The 22,983-nt window shown below is 38.9% G+C and overlaps 1 protein-coding gene across 1 annotated transcript in view; it reads right to left on the bottom strand.

Annotated features, from left to right (window-relative positions):
• RYK (receptor-like tyrosine kinase) overlaps nucleotides 1–22,983 on the bottom strand; it is a 106,895-nt gene that overhangs the window by 38,773 nt on the left and 45,139 nt on the right. Inside the window, exons 3-8 of the mRNA XM_011971040.1 lie at nucleotides 19,647–19,746; nucleotides 17,818–17,952; nucleotides 15,604–15,657; nucleotides 11,185–11,329; nucleotides 4,422–4,522; nucleotides 1,175–1,300 (exon numbers count right to left, since the gene is read on the bottom strand). Coding sequence (XP_011826430.1) covers nucleotides 1,175–1,300; nucleotides 4,422–4,522; nucleotides 11,185–11,329; nucleotides 15,604–15,657; nucleotides 17,818–17,952; nucleotides 19,647–19,746 — 661 coding nt within the window. The remainder of the gene's footprint in view (nucleotides 1–1,174; nucleotides 1,301–4,421; nucleotides 4,523–11,184; nucleotides 11,330–15,603; nucleotides 15,658–17,817; nucleotides 17,953–19,646; nucleotides 19,747–22,983) is intronic.

Genomic DNA, 22,983 nt, shown 5'->3' with positions numbered 1-22,983 from the left:
AAAGAATTTTAAAATAAACTACTATGGGCCTGAAAAGACCAAAAAAGAAAAACTCTACCTGGTTCAGAATTCCTTCTTCTCAAATCATACCACTACAACAGATTGCCTATTCTATCCCACTCAGAGACCAAAAGAAACTGCAAACATAACATTATTAACTGATCTCTCTTTTTTTTATTCTTTAGGAAATGCTACCTGGTCTACTTACTCTCTTCACATTGCAAACAGATCTGCAAACTAGTTATGCTTAGAAATCAGTCAACTGTAACAAGTGGCGATCATGCATTTTAAGACATATCAGAAAATCTGCTTCCATTAATTACCATTTGCTACTGGGGACAATTTAAGTACCTGACTTAGTTGTGATTGACCTAAATGTGTCCCAACCAGCAAAGGAATACATAAGGAGGACTCAAAAGTATCTAAAGCATTCCAAGCTGAATTACGGTGGGAGTAAAAAAGTAATTCTCTATTTAACAACATGAAGAGCTCAGTGCAGTATTTTATTATTAATTTCTGTCCTCTTCTTTCAGCATCTCCCTAATCAATATCCTCCAACTCAAAAAGGAAAGCAAGGCCCAGTGAGAGGGGAAGGGAAGCATACTAATACCCGGCAAACACTATTATGTGTTAGTTCATTTACTGTACCTAATTTCATCTCATCTTTATAACTAGTCTAAGAGATGACAACGCAGTCCAAATTTATAGAAGAGGAAGCTGGAGATTGAAGACATTATGTGATCTCTCCAAAGTCACACAGAGAATAAAATGTGGGATTAGAACTTAGGACCAAAACCAAAGCCCATGTCCACTCCTTACACTACAACCCCTAAGTCATCTGTCAGAGAGAAGGTAACTTAGAATATTTCAAAGAGACCTGCCAGGTAGTAATCATTTTAAATAAAAACTAAACAGATAATACACCTTAAACATAGCAAACAATAATACACATGCTTTAATATACTTGAAAATAAAGAACTGCACCAAAGTTGTACAAGGCACATTAAAGTATAAAGAGAAAATAAAAATAATTTTGTAAGAGAAAAACCATACACTGCTTCTTATCCTTATCTTAGACACAAAACGAGATGAAAGTTTTTAAATTTTTGAAAAAAGTGTTTATAGTGGTAACATTAAATCATACTTAAAAAACTGACTTTGAGATAATAAATACCTTCTTGGAGTACATCTTTTAGAGTTATCCTCTCCCTGGATATTGCTATATCCTTCACCTTGGCTTTGGCTTCCAGAAGAGTGACACTTCTCAAGTCGTTCTTCTCTATCCGCAAGGTAGGATAACCTAAGGAGCCAACAAAGCCAAACCAAGCAATATAAATACCCTTATTATGGTATTGGGGTCAACTAGTTCAGTTAGAACCTCAGGACTCAAGTCACAGGAATGAGTGTAAGAATCATAAAAGGAAACAGGCATATATATGAACTAGGAGAGTTATTTGAAGCCCACACTAAATGTTAAAGAAATGTCTTCTCGCCCACCACAACACTATTCCAAAATGTTAAAATTCTAAACTGCAACAAGAAATCCTAAAAATAGCATTACCATGATCACCACTTCAATTGCCTTTTAGCCAAATGAAACAAGCTTGACCTGTGAAATTTCATTTAATCCCTCTTATGGACAGGTTTTCTCCCAAAAGATTTTCTAATATAATCTCATAACAAACCAACTTTTCAAATGAAGATGTTTTTCAAACATCTCATTTGAAAAGTTGTTTTGTTTGAACAAACAAAAAGTTTCAAACAAAAAGTTATTTTTGTCTGCAAAGGCTTTGTTTACAAACAAAATACATAATCAATTTAATTATTCTGGTATTACCACATCCTAGCAAAACCATTGTGAGATTCAAATTTATTAAGTTCCCTTAATTCCCATTCATTCTTAATTCAATGACAGCAACAACAGAATTTACAGTTACAAATTAGTTTTCACTTCAAGAAAAAAAATGTTAGAATAAAAGGAAAATCTGGTGTTAGCAAGTAGAAGTTGCAATGGCATCTCTAAGGATTTATTAGCTTTAGCAGATATTGGGAAGAAACCTCCCCTCAAAATTAGTGGACCTACGCAATGATCATTGATGGTTGCCAGGAGAACCATATGAAAAGTTTTGGGCAACTTTACAAAGGATGTAGGCTGACACCACCTGAAACCACTGATTGGCAGCAGTTTGACTGTGACAGACTATCTAGGTGTGTGAGTACATGCGAATGTTTATGTTTAATTCTACTTGGAGTTCTCTTAGTTTCTTGGATCTGTGATCTGTTGCGCTCTGTTATCTTAGAATATTCTTGGCTACTATGTCTTCAAATAATTTTTTCTTCCTCTTTTTCTGTCTGTAAACAAATGTATTTCTATTGACCTTTTTAAAAAGTGTTTGTTTTTCGCATATATATGGTAAGTAAATTATCTAGTTCCTTACGGTAATGGCCACAATTACAAACAAGTAAATTTCTTATTGATGGCAACAATCTTTAAAAGATAAATTTATTTCCTTTGACTTTATTTATTTATTTATTTATTTATTTATTGAGATGGAGTCTTGCTCTGTTGCCCAGGCTGTAGTGCAGTGGCGCAATCTTGGCTCACCGCAAGCTCTGCCTCCTGGGTTCACGCCATTCTCCTGCCTCAGTTTCCCGAGTAGCTGGGACTACAGGCGCAAGTCACCATGCTCAGCTAATTTTTTGTATTTTTAGTAGAGACAGGGTTTCACTATTTTAGCCAGGATGGTCTCGATCTCCTGACCTCGTGTTCTGCCGGCCTCGGCCTCCCAAAGTGCTGGGATTACTGGCGTGAGCCACCATACCCGGCCCCTTTGACTTTTTTAAGAAAGTATTTTAGCATATATAACAACAATTACCTACCTCTTTGAGGTCATATATAACAATTAAGAATCCATTCTAATGAGCCAAGATTGAGATCTAAATATCAAATGCAATGATGTGCCTGTTCTGAGTAGCTTAAACTACTTTCACATCTATCGTATTTCCTAAAAAGCATATATTTCTTTCTTCATTAGTGGGAAGAGTAGCTGCTATTATTATTTCCCTTAAATTTCGTTTACTCCATTATGCATTCTCCCCCTCCTTTTTCCTGCCACTGTCTTATTGAAGAAACTGGGTCGGCTACCCTGGAAAATGTTTGGCTTCTACTTCTTCAAGCAGTATTTCCTATAAACTGTAAGTCAGGTCTATAACCTTGATTAGATCCAGGTTAACTTGTAGGGGGTGCAGTAGGGAGAGAAAAGAACGCTCCATGAATGGTACATAATATCCTTGGGTACAAAATACCTAGGTCCCTACTTTTAGTAACGCTGAGTTCATCAGTGTATTCAGGTGGTGACAGCCTAATCCCTCAATGGCAGAGTTCCCCATTTTCCTTTTAATCACTGATGATCTTTTTCTGAATCAACTATTTCATCAGGAGTTGCACATGCGATTTTTCTAATTATATAATTCCTTCCACATTTATTAGCTGAGAATCATCTGTAAAGAAACATTTTCTCTCATCCACCACCATCTGGTTACCCTGAAATACAGTTCATGTAGTCAGTTGGTAGAGTAAGGTATTCATTGGAGCCTTAGTTACCTCTCATAATGAACAATTTTGTTAAATAAGGTATTGCTACAAATTTGTGCATTTTTATACATTTTACATCTTAATTCATTATAGTCATTATTCATTTTGATGATCAAATGGTCCCATCTTTAGCCAGTGGGAGTTCTTCAAGTCTTAGCTATTTCCTTGATATCTGACTCAGCAACATGTCCCAGGCTTATCTTGCTCACTTCCTGACCCAGACCTGCAATCAGCCATTTCTCCAAAAAATCCTGGTTCTTTTTCATGGGAGACAGTACCGGAAAGCCACAATAGGGCACTGGGTAGAGGACAGATATTCTTCATCTTATTTTACTAAAGAATAAATGCCAGTCCAAAAAAGGAAATCAGATCCGACATTCTCAACTCTCCAGTTGAGAATAACTTCCTATTATGATTAAAAACCAATATAGTCTTTACCATGGCCCATAAGACCATCAAACAATTCCTTACAATCTAAAGTCTTTGTCTTTATGTAGCTCAATGGTTAATTAAATATAGTTACCTGAAAATCTTCCTTTTGAATTTCTACAGAAGTGACTTAGTAGCCCTTTTAGTATAATAAATCTATGGAAATCTCCCCAAGCCACACCATTTCTAGCAAACTTAAATTTCATTTCTGACACCTCAATTTTAGAATGTTTCATTCAATGCTCTAGAAAGCAAAAGTTGAAGAGCATACCTAATTTTGCATGCTTTAGATACGATTTACACAACATGTCTCACAAGAACGCTAACCATGCAAGACCACTGGGAAGCAGCATAGACAACTTTAGTAAGCTGGCTTTAGAATTAAATTAACTCTTACTGGTGATAGGAGTTGCATTGTTGGGTGTGTCAGCTCTCAGATACTGAGTCGTCTGGGTGGATGGCTGAGACAGCCCTTGGGAACTACTGCTGGCACTAATGCTGCAAACAATTTTTGAGAGAAATATTTGACAAGTCAGTTTCAATGAGAAATTTCCTTTTTCCATACATATAAAATGCACATAGCCATTGTAACCAGCCTAAAATCCTGATGGAGACCACAATAATTCATGATGTTCCGTACTGAAATTTTAATCTAACTCCTATAGAGCTCTATTTTTTCTTTCATTTCTATCTCCAAAATCATTAAGCAAGTTCATCTTATCAAAATTATTCAGAAATGTAGGTACTAGTGCTCAGACACCTCAGATAATTGTCCTGAACTTCACACAAAGATATGTTAGGGAACTATGGATCATCTCTCAAAAAAAGAGCCCATGCCACTCAATTAGATTGCTTTTTAGAAAAGAAGAAGAAAGACAGGGTTCTTTCAATGATGGTCCAATATCAAATGGCCTACAGACAAAGGAAGAGCAAACCAAGTCAAATGTGCCAACATGCTCAGAGCTTAGAAAGGAGTATTGGCCAGGTGTGGTAGCTCACGCCTGTAATACCAGCACTTTGGAGGCCAAGGCGGACAGATGACCAGAGGTCAGGAGTTTGACACCAGTCTGGCCTACATGGTGAAACCTCGTCTCTACTAAAAGTACAAAATTAGCTTGGCATGGTGACGCATGCCTGTAGTCCCAGTTACTCGGGAGGCTGAGGCAGGAGAATTGCTTGAATCTGGAAGGCGGAGGTTGTAGTGAGTCAAGATTACGCCACTGCACTAAAGCCTGGGTGATAAAACAAGACTCCATCTCAAAAAAAAAAAAAAAAGGTATCAAATTTGGTTTAAGTTCATTTAATCACAATACATTTTGCTGCTTCTACTTCCCCAATCCCTCCTTTTTATCCAACTTCTGGGAAATCTCTAGTACTTGAAGCATTACACCATATTCTCTAAATAATACACAACACTAAGAAGATGACAGGTTCAAATAATTGTAAACCTTGTGTTCAAGATTACTGCAAAGTAATGCTGCTCAAGCATGCAGTTTTGTCTATTCAGGGGGAGAAACCTTGTCTCTTGGGTACATTTCAGTCTCACTGCCTTAGTTCTTATAATTTTGCAGCAGTGGAGACATGAAACATAGAAATTCAGCATGAAGAGTGAAACCAGATGGCAGGATAGATCTTTCAATGTCTCTCTTAGCTACAGGATCAGCAGTGCCCAATCAAGTCTCCAACTTTCCTTAATATGCAAAATCTTTTAACTGACCACTTCCCACATAATAGGTCTGTATTTTCAAAAACTGGTGATTTTAAAAAATACATAATAAAGTCCAGGAGTTTGAGGCCAGCCTGGGCAACATAGTGAGACCCTGTCTCTGAAACAAAACACACACACACACACACACACACAAAATGACAAAGGGCTGCTATATAATCTATAACATTTATATATGAAAGTGTATTTTATCAATTTCAAGAGCCCATACAGAAATCTGAAAAATGTAAATATGTAACATCCAGGCAATGAGGATCGTAAGTCCTTATGTAGCCTTTTTATTGCTACTAATACAATATACTACTATCTGCTATTGTAACCAAACCATTTGTAGAAAGTCATAGCAAAAATTAAGATAGGAAGGTCCTGCAATAAACATTTGGAGTGCACTTATAATATGCAAGCCATTCTGCTCAGCACAACCATGGATCTCAAGATACATGTCTGCCTAACGAAATGCCCCTCCAGTATGCCTTCCCTGAATATGTCTATCATTTTAGGTTATCTATCAGGTTGGCGCAAAAGTAAATTGCAAATTGCAGTTTTTGCCATTGCTTTTAACGAAAAAAAAAACTGGAATTACTGCACCAACCTGATACTTCTTGTGAAGCTGCAGTTAGCCCTGTTTCCCCAGCAACTCTGCGAAGATACTTTGCAACTCAAAGAGACTATAATAAAGATTCATTAGGCTATCATCTGGTCAGAGTGCTGGAAGAGCTTCTTAAGCTCAATGTTATTCCAGAATTGATCTATATGGGTTTATAATGCAGTGGGTATAGGTCAATATAGAAAAGAGATGAAGAGCATAAACCGTGAAGTCAGAACTGCCAGTATCATCGATTACTAGCTGTACGGCCTAGGACAAACTGTTTAATCCTCTGGAACCTCAAATTCCCTGTGGACAGAATGTGCATAATACTATCCTCTGGTGAGACTGCTAAAACGATTACATGAAAAATAAGTAAGTAAAGCATTTAGTGCCTGGCCCTCAAACATATATTCATAAATTATTATTACCAATCTATATATACTATAATTATATTAATTATGTGAATATTATGCATCCCCAGTCCTTAGAACAAAAAGCAATTACAGGACTCTGTTTTACAGCTGAGTACCACTCAAAAATCAAACCAGATATCAAAGCTGTTAGAAGTCCAGACTTCAATAATGAGGAGGGAAGAGGAGCATTACCATCCTCAAAACGGAAGGAAATAAACGGGATTAAGATAATCTACCTCACAGGATTTTTGTGAGGCTCAAATTGTATGAGATATGTGAAAATACTACTTAAATATCTACAACCAACATCACTGATGACTTAAGTACGCAGACACGTTCTCTCCATTAACTGAACAGTAGGTGGCACTCTTGTGCTACCTCAGAATTTTTGAAAAGCCTGTAGGCACACAAAGGTGTTACGGGGACATCTGTGTCAATTTTTCACTCCCTCAACAGATATTAAGTGGGTCCCTAAAATAAGCAAAGCACTATGCTAAGTGGTCAGAACAAAATTTTTTTTGGAATCCAAGACTTACTGTTACGAGTGAAGCAAGAAGCAATTGGGGACCTACCCCTGACATCCATTAAAGTCAACACCTACACAGCTATATCACAAGAGGTAGAAAATGAGATTAAAATGTATATTTGCCAGCACTTAATAGTTTATAGCCAGTCTAAATAAATTATCAATCTGAATAAATTATCTCATTTGATTTTCAAAAGCAAGTAAAATTATGTATGGAGATACTAACCCTGTCTTAGAATGAAGTCAGAACTTTGGGAAAGATCATAATTTTCCTTCAAAACACTTACTACAATTTGTACTTTTCTGTTTTTCTCTGTAACTCTACTTCATCTATTCATTCCACAAATATTTATTAAGTATCTACTACATGTCAGGTACTGTACTGGGTGCTAGAGATATAGCAGTGAACGCAACAGACAAAGATTGTGACCCCTACATTCCAGCAGGGATTTTTTTTGTTTGTTTAATGTCTGTCTCACCCAATCAGACTATAAACTCCACGAAGGCAGGCCAAGTGCCTGTTTATTCACCTCTCCTTCTCCAGTACTTAAGCCAGTGCCTGGCACAAGAAGCCCCACGTGGGCCAAAGTGAGCCCCAGTGAAAGCTCAATTAATACTAAGTCAATCAATGAACAGAGAAAACCACACTTCCCTGGAACAGAAAACATAAACCAGACAGAATGGTCATTTTTGACACAAATCGTTGTGCAAAAACCAAAGAATGATTGGTATAACAAAATGTTTGTTTTCCTCCCTCTACTCACTGGTTGTTCAGCCAAATAGTTACTGTGTATTTTACTATGTGTCCGGCACTGTTAGGCATTAGATATAAAATAAAAGATTTTAAAGGGAAACTATCACCAGTAAGGGCAGGGGGGCGGTGGTGGGGACAATGGAAACTGGAAGAGAAAAATCAAGCATCCCACAAAGGAGTAATAAACTTTCCCACAGTCACAAACGAATAGGGAAAGACTACAGTAGAGACACGCTGCAGACCAACCCTTCTGCAGGACTTCAGGGTGAATATAAAGAGAAGCTCTGCTTATCCAGGACAGGCTCATCTGGCATAACACAGAGACTGAAAAGATCAATTTGCAGTGCTGGGAGAGGTAAAGCCACACACATGAGCTCCAACTGCCCTGGCACGAGCACATCTCAGGCAGTGTTAATTCTCTGCCTCTAAGGAGATCTGTTCATAACAAGCAGTGGCTCCTAAGTGCCTGGAATGGAAGAACACTACCATCCCTTTCTAAGGAATTCCATGGAGCCATGGGCTCCAACCAACCTCACCAGACTGTGTGAGGATTAACGGAGTTCATGAATGTAAAGCACAGGGAACAGTGCTTGGCACAGAGCAAGTGCTTTATACAATGACAGTAGTGGATTATTAATATATAGCTATTACAACACTGAGTCCCACCTGCTCTGCCCTGCTCCTAGAAGAGCAATCCTGAAAAAGTTATTTAATCTCTTCAAGCCTATTTCTAGGTGGCTGTGAGTGTTAAGATAATATATATAAAGTACCTGGAACAGCACTAGTAAACAGAAAACACTCAATAAATGGTAATCCCAGTGGCCCCTATATAGAGTGAGAAGCAGCAGATGTCTCTTAAATGCTGTTGGATAACTGGATGGGAGCTTTCTGGTCACCACTGTTAGCCTGCCTGGCAGGTAATAAATAATTGTTAATAGGACAGAAAAGGGTTGAAGAAGAACTTTGTCCATCACTACTAGCATACTGCAGCTTTATTAAAAACGTCATAAAAATGCCATTTACTATACGTAGCACTGTTTTTTAAGAGCTTACAGTATTATTTCATTAAAACCTCACAACATACCTAACTAACTAGATGTGTATTTCTGCTTTACAGAAGAGAACTGAGACACACACAGGCTATATAACTTACTCCATGTAGCCCATAAAACTAGTAAACAGAACAGCCAGGCTTCGAACAGAGATAGTATGGCTCTAGAGTCCATACTCTTGACCACTAGGCTATGCTCTGAAAACATGTGATAATATAAGTTGGTTTTACTGAAGTAATGCCTGGAAACTTTTGCCTGAAAACTATAGAGAACTGGAACACCAATTCATGGATGGTAACTAATTATTTCAGCAGGCAGAGGTAGATGCCCCACGGAATCTGAAAGTTATTGCACAGTTCTGGCCTATGTGGACTCACAGCCCTAGCACACATGCAGGCATTCAAGGAAAACTCTCTGGGTACATCAAGACTGACTTCCAAATGTCATACTCTTCAGTCACCTCTCTACCTGTATCCTCTCTCAAAGTCCTATCAAAATGTTCCCTTAATTGCTTCCAAATGCCATTTCTTCCCCTGTAAAAATCTAAACCTAACTTCACCACCACCATGTACACAAAACATATTCTGAAACAAATCATATATGTACTTCCTTCTCATTCGTGTCCCTTTTCTCTTCTTTCTCCACACAGAAATGGAAAATAACACAGTGGGGACAAAGAGTACTTAGGGGTAAGTACTGAATCCAACCAGCTCCCTTCCCCTTCATAGTCTTATGCCACAAATATGCCTCCCAGCTGTATGTTAAGACCAATTAGGACTAGTAACTCAACAAGGAGTAAGACACACTGCTCCCTAACTGGAAAAAGCTTACATTCTAAAGGTAAGACAATTACACAAAAAATTATAGAAGAAAACGTAAGATAACTGCTACGAGAGAGAGACAGAGAGAGACAGAGACAAAGAGAAATGGGTGTCTGGGAGGCTTAGGAAAGACTTCATGAAAGAGACAGCAATGGAGCTGGAATTTGAAGAGTGGACCAAGTATGGACTGGTGGAAAATGCATGGAGGTGGCCTATGGGAAGGAGAAAGAATGAACAAAAGTCCTGAAGGGCAAAGTGTGGGGCAAAAGTGAGGAATAAGTAATCATTTGACTGGAGCGCAAGTAAGGATACAGCAAGAAGAGGAGAAAAGGTTCAAAGAGTATGGTGATACATCTCCACATAAAGGAGGGCTTTCAAAGAAGTCACAAAGCTGGGGCATGTCTTCAGTCAGCAACTGGGAATCACTGAGGAGGGAAGTAAGAAGTGTGTGTTATGAAAATAAACCTATCATTCCATCTGTCCCTCTCACCCTAACTTGACTATAATGTCGTCCTTATCATCTCTGACTCACTGAGGCTGGACAAGCACCTTTTGTATTCACACACTTTACTATACATATCACAGTCATCAAATTACATACTTTTATAATTACAGGTTAACGCAAAAGATTAAATCTTGAAACTATGAAGTATATCATTATTTCTGTCTGTTCCCAGCACACAGCATAGTATCTAACCCAGTATATCTCAAACTGGCTGTACATTAGAATCATCCAGGAAGCTTTATGAAAAATACTGATCCCCAAATACTACCACAAACCACTTGCATCAAAATCTCTGGAAGGTGGACCCAAATACTAGCATGTTTTAAAAGCTTCTCCTTGACTCTACTGTATAACCAGGTTGAGAACCAATGGTTGAAATCAAAGCAGGTGCGCAATAAATGTTTACTGGATGGAGGGAGGAAGAGAAGGTTGGGAGAATGATGAAGGGAAGAGCTAGAAGGAAGAAACAGGGCTATTTTGAAAAGGCAATGTTCTGAAGTAGAGTCATGTCAAAAGGAATAGAAAAAACATACTTGTTCTCCACTTCTTCCCCAACAACTAAAAAACAAATTTCTGACTTCATAATTTTTAAAAAATAAAAATAAAATCAGAGAAACACAGAGACAGTGATTAGGTCATCTTATTTTTCCTTTGGCTGGGGCTTGGTCATCCTCCCTCCTTCCCCTGCACCACTGCGCATTGGTATGTACGGGCTCCCACACATATACAAATAACTGCTTTCATTTTTTTTCTTTCCCAAAATGTGTACAATACCTGTCATCCAGTTCAATCCTTTTCATACTATGAAGGTGCAAAACAGCTAATATTATTGCTACAAGAAATATTACTGCACAACAAACCCCTACACTAATATAAAACACACGCGTAGAAGTGGTTGGAGCTGCATGTACAGGATCATCTGAAATAAAAACAAAAAGCACATTTAGCTTTTTAAAGAAATATGACTGCTTTGTGATCCAATATACACAAATAAGTATTCTGTTCTTTTCACGTGCCCATTCTTTGGTAAGATCAGTTACCAGTAGCATATTGGTGTAAGTTCACAAAATTTTTTTGATGTTTTTGTTGTAGTTTAAAAAAGATATTTTAGGCCAGGTGTGATGGCTCACACCTGTAATCCCAGCACTTTGGGAGGCCAAGGCAGGCAGATCACCTTGAAACCACCCTGACCAATATGGTGAAACCCTGCCTCTACTAAAAATATGAAAATTAGCCGGGCGTGGTGGCAGGCACCTGTAGTACCAGCTACTCGGGAGGCTGAGGCACGAGAATCACTTGCACCTCGGGGGCAGAGGTTGCAGCAAGCCGAGATCGCTCAACTGTACTCCAGCCTGGGCGACAGAGTGCGACTACAGCTCAAAAAAAAAAAAAAGAATTTTTTAATAGAATTTTTGGCTAATGAGTATAATAGTCACTCACAAATGGTATACATAAAACACACATACCAGTGCATAAAATATACTATAGCAGTGCTGTCCAACAGAACTTTCTGCAGTGACGAAAATGTTCTCTAGAGTACTGTCCAATACAGTAGCCACTGGTCACCTGTGGCTATTAAGCATTCAAATGTAAATACAACTAAAGCTACTGAAATGTAGTTAGTAAAACTGAGGAACTGATGTTTTAATTTGACTTCACTGTAATTAAGTTAGAAAGTCACATGTGGCTAGCAGGCACCATACTAGACAGTGCAGATCTATATATTCTTCCTATCCCTTCAACAATGATGTTTGGGTTAGAGGGATCAGACATCGCTTTGTTGCCAGGGACCACTGACTCACAGAAGACTGAGTGACAGAAGGGTCCACAAGTTTATAAAAAAAAACATTTACTCTTTTTTGAGAGTAACAGAAATTGTTTTGCTTTTCTGTTTTTAAAGACTCTATTCATTAAATAAAATGATACTCGGCTTTCTATTATTTTAAAAAGAGAGGCAGGCTGGGAGCGGTGGCTCATACCTATAATCCCAGTGCTTTGGGAGGCCGAGGTGGGTGGATCCCTTGAGGTCAGGAGTTTGAGACCAGCCTGGCCAACATAGTGAAACCCCATCTCTACTGAAAAAAAAAATTACAAAAATTAGCCATGCCTGGTGGTGTGCACCTATAGTCCCAGCTACTCAAGAGGCTGAGGCAGGAGAATCACTTGAACCCAGGAGGCAGAGGTTGCAGTGAACCAAAATCGCACCATTGCACTCCAGCCTGGGCGACAAAGCAAGACTCCGTCTCAAAAATAATAAATAAATAAGAAAAGAGACAAACAGAAAGCCTCAGCAAGAGGGAAGATAACCCAATGACATAGACACAGCCACACACACACACACACACACACACACACACACAGAAGCAAACTGAGAAAAAACACACAGAAACAAAGATACAGATGACAGAAGCAGGCAGAGTGGAAGATGCAAACAGAAGCAGAACTGGTGTGCCTGGAGATTCATGCAAGATATGATCCCAAGTACTCACATCATAACTCTACTGAACAAAACTTGAGGCATTTGGGGTTTATCCTAAATGAGATGGGGGATCATTGCAAGGTTTCAAGCAAAGCAATTTCACACGGCCACTTAACAAAAAATGACTGCATGATGTGTGAAGAATGCAAGAGCAGAAGCAGGGAACGAGTTAGAAGGTTACCAGAGTAATTCGAGGAGAGAGCAGTGGCTTGAACAAGAGTGTTACAGTGAAGATGAGAAGTAAATGGATTTGGGAACACAGTCAACGGACCTTACAAATGGATTGTACCAAAGTAGAAAGAAAAAGAGAATGAAAAGTTTTGGCTTAAGCGATAGCTTGGATAAGGGCACCTTTACAAAGATAAAAATAAGCAGGTTGGGGATGTGAAAATCAGGAGTTTTGTCCAAGTTAAATTTGGAGTACCTAGTCTACTAACTAGATACCTCATATCTCCATGCATAGATGTTAAATTGACAGATACAGAAGTTTGGAGTTCTGGGGATACTTCGGGATAAAAGATAAAAGTTATAGCTTTCAAAAACACATGGAAATAAGAAAAATAAAACTTTTCTAAAATTTAAACTTTCAATCAACAAACAATAAATCAGAACAGATTAACGCAAAGAGACCAAATGACTTCTAGGGCAGCTAGACTTGGCCGTAGCCTGAATGAAGGCATGACTTTCATCAAGAATTACCTTATGCCATGGGAAAGCTATTCAGTCTTGGGAGGGGCAGAAAAAAATTCTGAATTCTGGAGGCATGTGTTAGCAGCGCTGTCCAAACACTTTCCAGAGCAGAGCCGAGGATACAGCTCTGCTGGGCAGATCCCCCTAGATGTACCCTGCTCAATTACCTCCAAATTCCAGGTTTCCCTATGCATTTTTCCCATTCCCCATTTGCCACCATCTGGTCACCCTTCAGCTCTCAGAAGAGCTGTCACTGTTCTCAGGAAGCTATCCTTGGGTTCCCAAATCCCCCTGTGCTTGCCATATCATAGCTTGCCATGCTATGTTGTTATCACTGCCTATTGCCTTGTCTATTTCTCCCACTACATTATAAACGCCCGAGGACAGGGTCTATTTGCTTACAGTTTAGTCCTCTGCTTCAGTCATACCACCTAACACACCACAGACTCTCCATAGGTGTTGGGTGGCTGAATAAATAGAAAAGGTGGGAAGATGAGAGGGAGCAAGGAAGAGACAGACAGAGGCCAAGAATATGCAATACTGCTCTTTGTGAGAAGTAATATCCTACTAGCATAAAAGAAATGGGCAAAGTCACCAGAATTTTAAAAGTAAACTTTGGCAACAGTGACTTTTTTTAAATGTTTTTTTCTTTCTTTTCAGAAACACTCTAGCAAGTAGACAATATGTCACATTATTTTACAGGAAAAAAATTTCTACTTTGGGACATCCAGATACTCTGTGCCTCCCAAGGTGATGAAAAGACAAAATAGGCAGCACAGAGTACCACCTATAGACTATTCTTACCAAAGAGATCTAAATCTAATCAAGTGCAAAATCTACCTGCCAGTTTACAGAAGAGAGAGAGAGAAAAAAAAAAAACATGTTCAATGATTTCAGGAAGATGCAGAATGTGGGAAATTCTATGGGACAAATGATATAATTTCTTCAATAAACAAGTAATATTAATAAAAGGGTTGGTGGTTTCTGATTAAAACAAAACACATATCACCCAAACAGTTGTGCAGGCTTCATTTGGATCTTGATTCAGGGGGGAAAAAAAGACATTTTTAAGACAATCAGGTTAATTTGAACATGGACTATCTATTGGAGATACTAAGCAACTGCTGTTAATTTCGTTATATGTGACAAATCAAAATGAATAGGTATTAGGTGACTGTGGTTTTTTCTTTTTTTAAGGCCCTTTTAAAAGAGATCCACCCTGAAATATTTACGGGTGAAATAATCTGATGCCTAGGATGTGCCTGAAAATACTTTCCTCCACCCCTAACCAGCACAAAAGGAGGGAATCAATGGAAGAACGATGGCAAAGTGTTGATCATTACTGAGGTTGGGGGATGGGCACGTGGAGTTCATCAAAGCGTACTCTGAACTTTTATATACTTGAAATTTTCGAAAAACAATTTTTTAAAAGTCTACTTGCATGAAGAGAATCTAGTATCCTTTTAAGATACTGCTATTAACACAACCCCAAGAAGAGTAAGACCCAACGATATCTTCATGTCAGAAAAGAAAAAAAGAAGTTTGTAATAGTATCTAAACACAACCAATACCAAAAAATAAAAATCTACTTCGCATATCTGCTCTGTAGTTTTAAGTAACATAGTATCTTTAAGCTTACACCTTCACCTGGATGAAATAAGCTTAAGATTAGGTCTAGACCGCAAGCCAGATTTTCTAACCCTCTGCTAATAAAGATCTTACATATATTTCATGGTCATACTTTAATTAGGACTACTCAAAAATATATGATATTCTTGCTTGTAAAACTTTTTAGCTTACTTGTTACAAAATACGTATAAATTTTAGTTCTCAAAATAGTCAATATTCTAAGTTTCACGACCTATCCACCAGTCTACAAAGCACCAGCAAAATAACAGCATGGTGTCATTATCATCTGACAAACTGGAAACCATGAGGTCTCCAAGCTTCATGCAATCATGTTTATTTGCAGTCAACCATTTTTCATTTCTAATAATGGATAAAGATAATACATTAACACTTACAAATAGTTCTGCTAGTGTTTTTGTCCAAGGCTGAAGTTTTTACTTCTTCAAGTTCTGAATTTAAAAGGAGATAAATGATGCTTTAGAAATTCTCTTTTCCATGAAAATCCTTAATTACAATAATTATCAGAACATTGCTGGAACTCAGCAACAGGTATTTGTTGCAAGATAATGAAAGCTACGTTACTATTCCGATAATCACCACTACAGTCATCAATCAATATTCTATACCACTGTTAGCCAATGGGTGTTACTTCTAGATGCTCAATGAAAATGTTCCTGTGGTCAAGAAGTTTGGGAAACGCCACATACTATAGTGTCTCTTTGGAGGTTCACAGTGAACATTAGAATGTAAAGACTAAAAGGAGTCATGGGGTCACAAAACTTGTCTAACCCATAATTGCCATCCTCATATGATAAAGGAAACTTTTCTTGCTAGTAACACCTACTAACATTCCATATGGTACAGATATGTTTTCTGTTGCAGACAGTTTTTGAAATGTAGTAGGCTGGAAAACCAGATAAATAAAAACATTAGGATCACATAAAGTAAGAGTCAGGAGCCTGAACTGGGTGACTAGGGTGGCCAAAACCATGACCAATAAATACAGAGGGCCAGAGAAAAACTTAAGTCTAAAACAGAATAGAAAATTACTCCAACACAGAATTTGAATGTTAATTTCACACACATATTAAAGAAAATGGAGAAGGTATATGATCATTTTGAGTATCAGTTGATCATTAACCTTAGCAGATATTAGCACTGGTGGGATCCAGAGGCCACACCATGTCTGGTTATCATTCTGCCTTTAAGAGTAACATGAAGCACCATGGTACAGTCATGTCCATCTCTCTCAGGATCACGAACTGAATGTTTTATACTCCTCACTGGCTAGCTGTGGTAGCCTAGGTGGCCTAGGGTCCAATCTCCTTATATCAAACATATAATGACTACACTGGACTAAAGAGTCTCTGAAATCTCCTTTGTCTTTAAAATTACATGGAAGTTGGTACATAACTGAATATAGTAGAACTGAAAATTGTATCAAAACACTAAAGCTGAAAGATGCTAGCTTTTCTTTCTTAAAATGTCTATTCAAATGTAGTGAAGCTTTTTTATTGGCATGTACCCAGACATTAGCCATTACAACTCACTTGTTGGCCTTACGTGTTTTCATAACACTCAGCACTGATTTCAATTGGGAAATTTATTAAAAGACAGTTTAACAAAGAGACTGACAGAATAGGTCTGCATCCTAGCTATACCACTTAGCCATCTGATCTTGGCAAGCTAGATTCTCTGAAGCTCAGCTTCCTTTTCTGAAAATGACAACAATGACAGAACCCATTGCCTAGGGTTGTTGTAGGGATTAAACAGGTGTAATATCTGTCAGGCACTTAGAACATAGTAAGCACTCAGGGTTTGGGAGGTTTTTTTTAAGGATTTCCCCTCACCCCCATCTTAGATACTAACCAATTCTACCTATGTGACCTTGTAAATTTGGGTCACTTTAGCTTTATGGAACTTACAGTGAGTGGGTTGAACTAAACTTGTAAGGAGAACTCCAAAATTCTTTGATTTATGACCTAGCATGCTGGAACTCTTTCATATCCACTCTGATTTCTTCAGTTTATAATTCAAAACCAAAAAAAACTAACTTTGGTAAGTACCCACATACGGTATTCTAAGTTTTAGGCTAGATTTAATGAATCGTAAAAACAACAAACCTCTGAAACAGGTATTATGCCCATTTTACAGATGAAGAAAACTGAGCTTCAGAGACGTTAAGGAACTTGTACCAATATCCTGAAAAGACCAGAGCTGTCATTCCAACCCAGGTCTTCACCCCAGAGCAATGCTTCTGCATAAAAGTAACTTGATAAGGGAAACACAATTAACATAGTTACTCAGAAGTCCCGACAGATTTTTCTTATTTCTTTACCTCTGCAATCATTTTAGCACTATTCCTAATGGAAAACATCTTAGCAATTCTGACAAAAGATTTGAGAAAGCATGGACTGAATGAGGCCTGAGTGAGATTCCTGGCTACCAACTATCTGGGATTATCTCAGAACTTCATCTGTCAGTGTTCTTTTCTCACTTGCAACTATAATCACGAGTTGGTCATAATCAAATCTGTGAAAAAACAACAAACTCTATTTTTCACCTTCTCACACATACGTAAAACATATTTTGGTAAATAAATTCCTTACTTTTGTAGCACATTTTCCTTCGTTTAAAATTTAAGACGGTAAAATTTTTTGAAGAATTTACTGTCAAGTTGAGCTGCATTAGTATCATAACTTCAGAATCTACTTTGCCAGTACAGGAAAGCTCTACCCGAAACACTGTTTAAAAAAGATAAGAAAAATATTTTACATTTTCTAAAAATCACCATTAATGCCCCAAAATGATTCTTTTAAACATTTTAGAATTACTTATTTTTGCTGCAAGAAAACTAAAAATAATACATTTAAATAAAGTAACTAAACAGAAGTTTTTAGAAATCTTCAGACTACCACACCTCTAGACATTAAGCATTTAATTCATTGTGGATATAAAAGTTAGTATTAAAGAACAAACCAAGACATCAATGAAGAGATAATTGTTTTCAACTTTTGCTCATCGTTTTTAATATATCACTTTGTCTCATAAGTCCTGCTATTCCAATACACTAAAGCTAAAGGATCATCAGGCAAACCTTAGCAGACACATCAGCAGTAGTAACAACAGAAATTACATGATCAAATGGAAAGACAACTCACCACCAAAATGCAAGCATGTCTGCTCTTCATAAAAAGATTAAATATAAACCTGTAAATGAATCTGATCAATTCTCAGCTATGAGTTTAAAAACAACACCTTTCTCAATAGAAACTGATTTTAATTCATAACTGTAGCAATGGGATAACAGGCTTCAGTGCATATAATTTTTTCCCCAATCTTTAAGATTCTTTTCCTACAAATTTAAAATATATCATTCTACCATCTGTATGAGTGCATTAAAGATATGGGCATTTCTAAATTCCTTTACTGCCCACAAAAATTTAAGCAGCCTTCCTGTGCTTTCTTCAAGCTTAATGTATGTGACTGATAACAGTGAATATGACTGCCAGAAAAAGTTTCACAACACTATTGTGGCTGATACTTTCAATTTTTAAAAATTTCCATTTCTTACAAATACTACAACTTAAAGAGCCTAAGAAGTTAGTTCAAAAGTAGTTAAACTGGTGTAAATAAGATATTTATTCACTTACTCTGACTGTACTGAGTGCCTATCCTGCGCCATACTCTATGCTAAGCATCAAGGGAATTGCTAGATAATGTAATCAGTGCAAAAACAGTTAAATATAAGGTTCCAAGGGGGTAGGAAGAATAGAAGTTAACAAATGAAAGAAGAGAAGGTGGCAGGAAAAAGAGTGTAGATCTTGAGTCTTGCAGAATGAGTAGGATTAATAGAAAGGAGTTCACAAGCAGAAAGAGGAAAAGATGATCCCAAATACTGAGACCTGCACATGCAAAGGCTTAAAGATCAGAACTTCATGTAGTCTGGAACTGCTAGAACTCGGGCAAGTGCAGCAACAAGGCTAGACAGGCAGACAGGGGCAGATGGTAAAGGATCCAGGACACAAGGTGGTGAGTCTGGAATGTTCAGTTGATGGGAGTGGAGGGCACTGATGGGCTTCAGGTCACAGGGTCAAATATGACCATGCAAAGACCATCTGGGCCACAGGGGTGGAATGTGGTGCCTAATCAAAGCGAAACGAGATCAGACACAGGGACTCATGTGGAGGTAAGTATCAGCAATGCAGAAAAGGAGAGAGGGAGGGCTGAGCACAGAGAGTTCTAGAAGGAAAGAAAAGAGAGAATGGTTTAAGAACACAGTGCAAATATTTACAAAAATTACTTTTCACAGTACTTACACATCTTATGCCTATCAAGTAATACACACTACTCATCAGTAGTTAAACTTCTGTTTTGGGGACACAGGGCATGCAGTTGAAAAAGTATGTTAACTCTGTCTTTGAAGAAACTCACTTACCTGATAAAGTGCGTGGAACTTCCCCCTGAACAGAAATGTTGACCTGGGGCATGTCCATTGCCAAAACATTGTCCACTTGGAATCCCAGCTTATATTCAACCTGTAAAATAGACAGAAATAAGCAAAACGGACCTGTGATAAGAAGAAAGATACTATCAGCTTGACTTCATTAATTAGCTCATTAACTAATCAATGCATGAGCCTTTCACATGTACAAATAATCTAGCTATAAAAAAATCCAAATTGTCAGAAATAGTCCCAAGAATTTTCAGTTGGATAAAAATTCAATCCAGTAAGCCACCCTCTATTTTATGTCCAGAACAGGACCACCACTCTTCCATAAAACCTGCCATCTAGGGTCAGAAATCCTGCTGACGACTATGCAGCACTGACAGAGAGGCCATGAAGAGCCAGATGTGAAGAACCAGAGCGGTGAGATATGTAACTGACAGACCATAAATAGCTACCAATGTCTTCTCTGGTTGATAAATGAAAGCCAAGCTCGGAGGGCCTCCTTGTGGCTGGTAGAAGAAGGTCCGGTCTGCAGACCTACTCACACAATAAGCAGATGCCAAGGTAGATTTCTCATAGAATATCTAAGTCACATCCTCTAGTCTTGCTCCCACCAAAAAGGAAGTTCATATTTAGATCCCCATTTAACTTGAGAAGTGATTTAGAATCCAGAAAGGAAGAGAGGCAACCCATGAAATGTTGCTAAAACACCAATATTATCTATCAATACCTGGCCTACCCAATGTGGCTTAATAGAACCAATCAGCATCAATAATTATGGCTCTGTTGCTATGGAGAGTTCATGAAAGAAGCAGCTCAAACTGCAAAGCAATAGCTGAAATTCAGAATGGCTGCCAGCATCAAGACCTTCAATGAGGTCCTACAGTTCACATCACTCTCTGCCCTGCCCACAGGTTCTTGATACGTATGGTATCCCTCTCCCATTCAGTGGTCACAAAAGGTGTCATTGGTGGCAGACTGAGATTTGCAGAGCCATGAGGCAGCAGGTTGGGAAAAGAGTGAGAAGAAAGACATTCGATAAGCCATTCTTTAAGAAACTTAACTGGAAGAATGGGAGACAGATAGTGAAGTGGGGGATGTTCCAAAGCTTTTCTTTCTTCGTTTTTAGATGAGATATTCAAATATGTATACATGCTGGTGAATAAAGCTAATGAAATGGTGCATAATAAAGATGAAAGAAAAGAGGGAAAGAGTATCATCCCAGATATAAGGGAAGGGATGGCCCTTACGCTTGGGTTACGGTGGAAGGCGTTGTTACCCATGAATAAGAAGGGCTCAATCTAGAGTTTGATTCCCCTTGGGGTTTCTCCTTTCACACTGTATTTAAAGTCTCTTAGCTAAACACTGTAGGGGTATACAAACATTAAACTCTTCCTTTGCAGTTAACATAGGTACATAAACAACTGTTAAAGGCTGTGTTTGATAAGTGCCACATTCCCAACAAAGGAAATGTTCTTGCTGCAGCACATCAGTGACTTAGAGGTACCTTGGCTACAAAGTGTTCACACTCACCTTAGCGTATCACAATACCATTGCTGCCACCAGGGGGTGCTACAGAGCCACAGTCAAGCAAGTTTGGGCAGGGAATGAGCAAGCTTTCCAGCAATACAACATCAAAGAATGCATTCATTATACATCCCTACACCCATGCTCTCTCTGAACAGGACTATACATGAAGGGTAGGTGCACAAAAGAAACCAGCACCGCCAGCAAGAACTGGGTTCGGAACCATGAGACCATGTGACCCTCAGGTAAATTAGTAACTTCTCTAAGTTTCCATTTTTTGTAAAATGAGGGTAATACATGTTATGAGGATCAAATAGGATCATTAACGTAATACACCTAACTGTTAGCCTGGCACAAGTCTCCTCTGATAAATGCAGACATCGGCGGCATCAGCAGTCATTCCAGAACAGCCACCTTACTGCCATGCTGCCCTTCTTCATAATCATCAGCCCACTGCTGGCCCCAGGGATTCTGACACTAAACCTCCTGGGTCTGTCAAAAACACTGTTGCAGGCCTTCTGTTTCTTCCCCCATTCTGAGAACCTCCCTATTCAGAACAACCTCCTACACTCTCTGCCTCTTCACAAATGTCTTCCCACCTTCTCCCACAACCTGGCTTTCTCAGAAGTCATCTGTTCCTCTATCATTCAGTTCCTATAACACCCGACCCTCAGGGCCTAGACAGTAGGGTCAGCACTCTTTAGGATCACTAGGTCCTTCCCAGACATCCCTTCCTCATGCCCTCATGCAAATCCCCTCTACTCTGAAGCTCATAACTTCTTTTTTTGAGACCGAGTATCACTCTGTCACTCAGGCTGGAGTGCAGTGGCGTGATATCAGCTCACTGCAACCTCTGCCTCTTGGGTTCAAGCGATTCTCCTGCCTCAGCCTCCGAAGTAGCTGGGACTACAGGCACACGCCACCATGCCCAGCTAATTTTTGTATTTTTAGTAGAGACAGGGTTTCGCCATGTTGGCCAGGATGGTCTCGAACTCCTGGCCCCAAGTGATCCACCTGTCTTGGCCTCCCACATTGCTGGGATTACAGGCGTGAGCCACCGTGCCCAGCTGAAGCTCACAGCTTCTACTCATAATGGCTACTTCTCATGCCATCAACACCAATGACCCACACAGGACTTGCAGCAGCCTTGGTGTCCTGCTATGTTCTCCCTGGCTTCAATATTCAGTATTCAATATCCTGACACACTAAAGAACTACTTCATAACCAAAACAAATGCAAAAATGCCATTCTACCAAAGATCCCATCACCACCTCTGATGCCTACAAAACCAGTTCTCTGACTCCATCACTCCAAGTCAGCCAAAGTTTATTAGGCACATTTATGAGCTAGGAGCTGTGTTCCTAACAGGATGCAGTAGCCAGTTAAAGCCACTTCCCTTCTCTCCAGTATAGCCACAAACACCTAGTTTCATGTTTCCCACAGCCTAATCCCTAAAGAAGGCAACATTACTGACAGTCATTATTGGCACCTTCAGCTGGTTCACTCCTTCCAAACTCTCAAAGGGCAGCTCCAGCATCCTGACCACCCCTTACTCTACTCCTGCTGCTCAGCACTGCTGAAGGAAATCCATCCTACAGAGAAGGAGCTCTTACACAATGATGACCTCCAGTCTCAGCAGAGGCCTTTAGTTCCACTCAGCAATCCCTTCCTCACTGACCCTCTCTTCCCTAGTCTTATTCCAACCTTACAGACCTTCCCCACCTCCTCACACTCAATGTTTTTGTCCCTTTCCACTAGCACAGAGGAACTCCATTTTCGCCTTTCTTTTCAACACCCA

This window comes from Mandrillus leucophaeus, unplaced genomic scaffold (genome assembly GCF_000951045.1).
Source record: "Mandrillus leucophaeus isolate KB7577 unplaced genomic scaffold, Mleu.le_1.0 Scaffold981, whole genome shotgun sequence".
NCBI classification, from domain to species: Eukaryota; Metazoa; Chordata; class Mammalia; order Primates; family Cercopithecidae; genus Mandrillus; species Mandrillus leucophaeus.
Note: the sequence above shows the minus strand (reverse complement) of the source record. Positions and strands in the feature narration are given on the sequence as shown.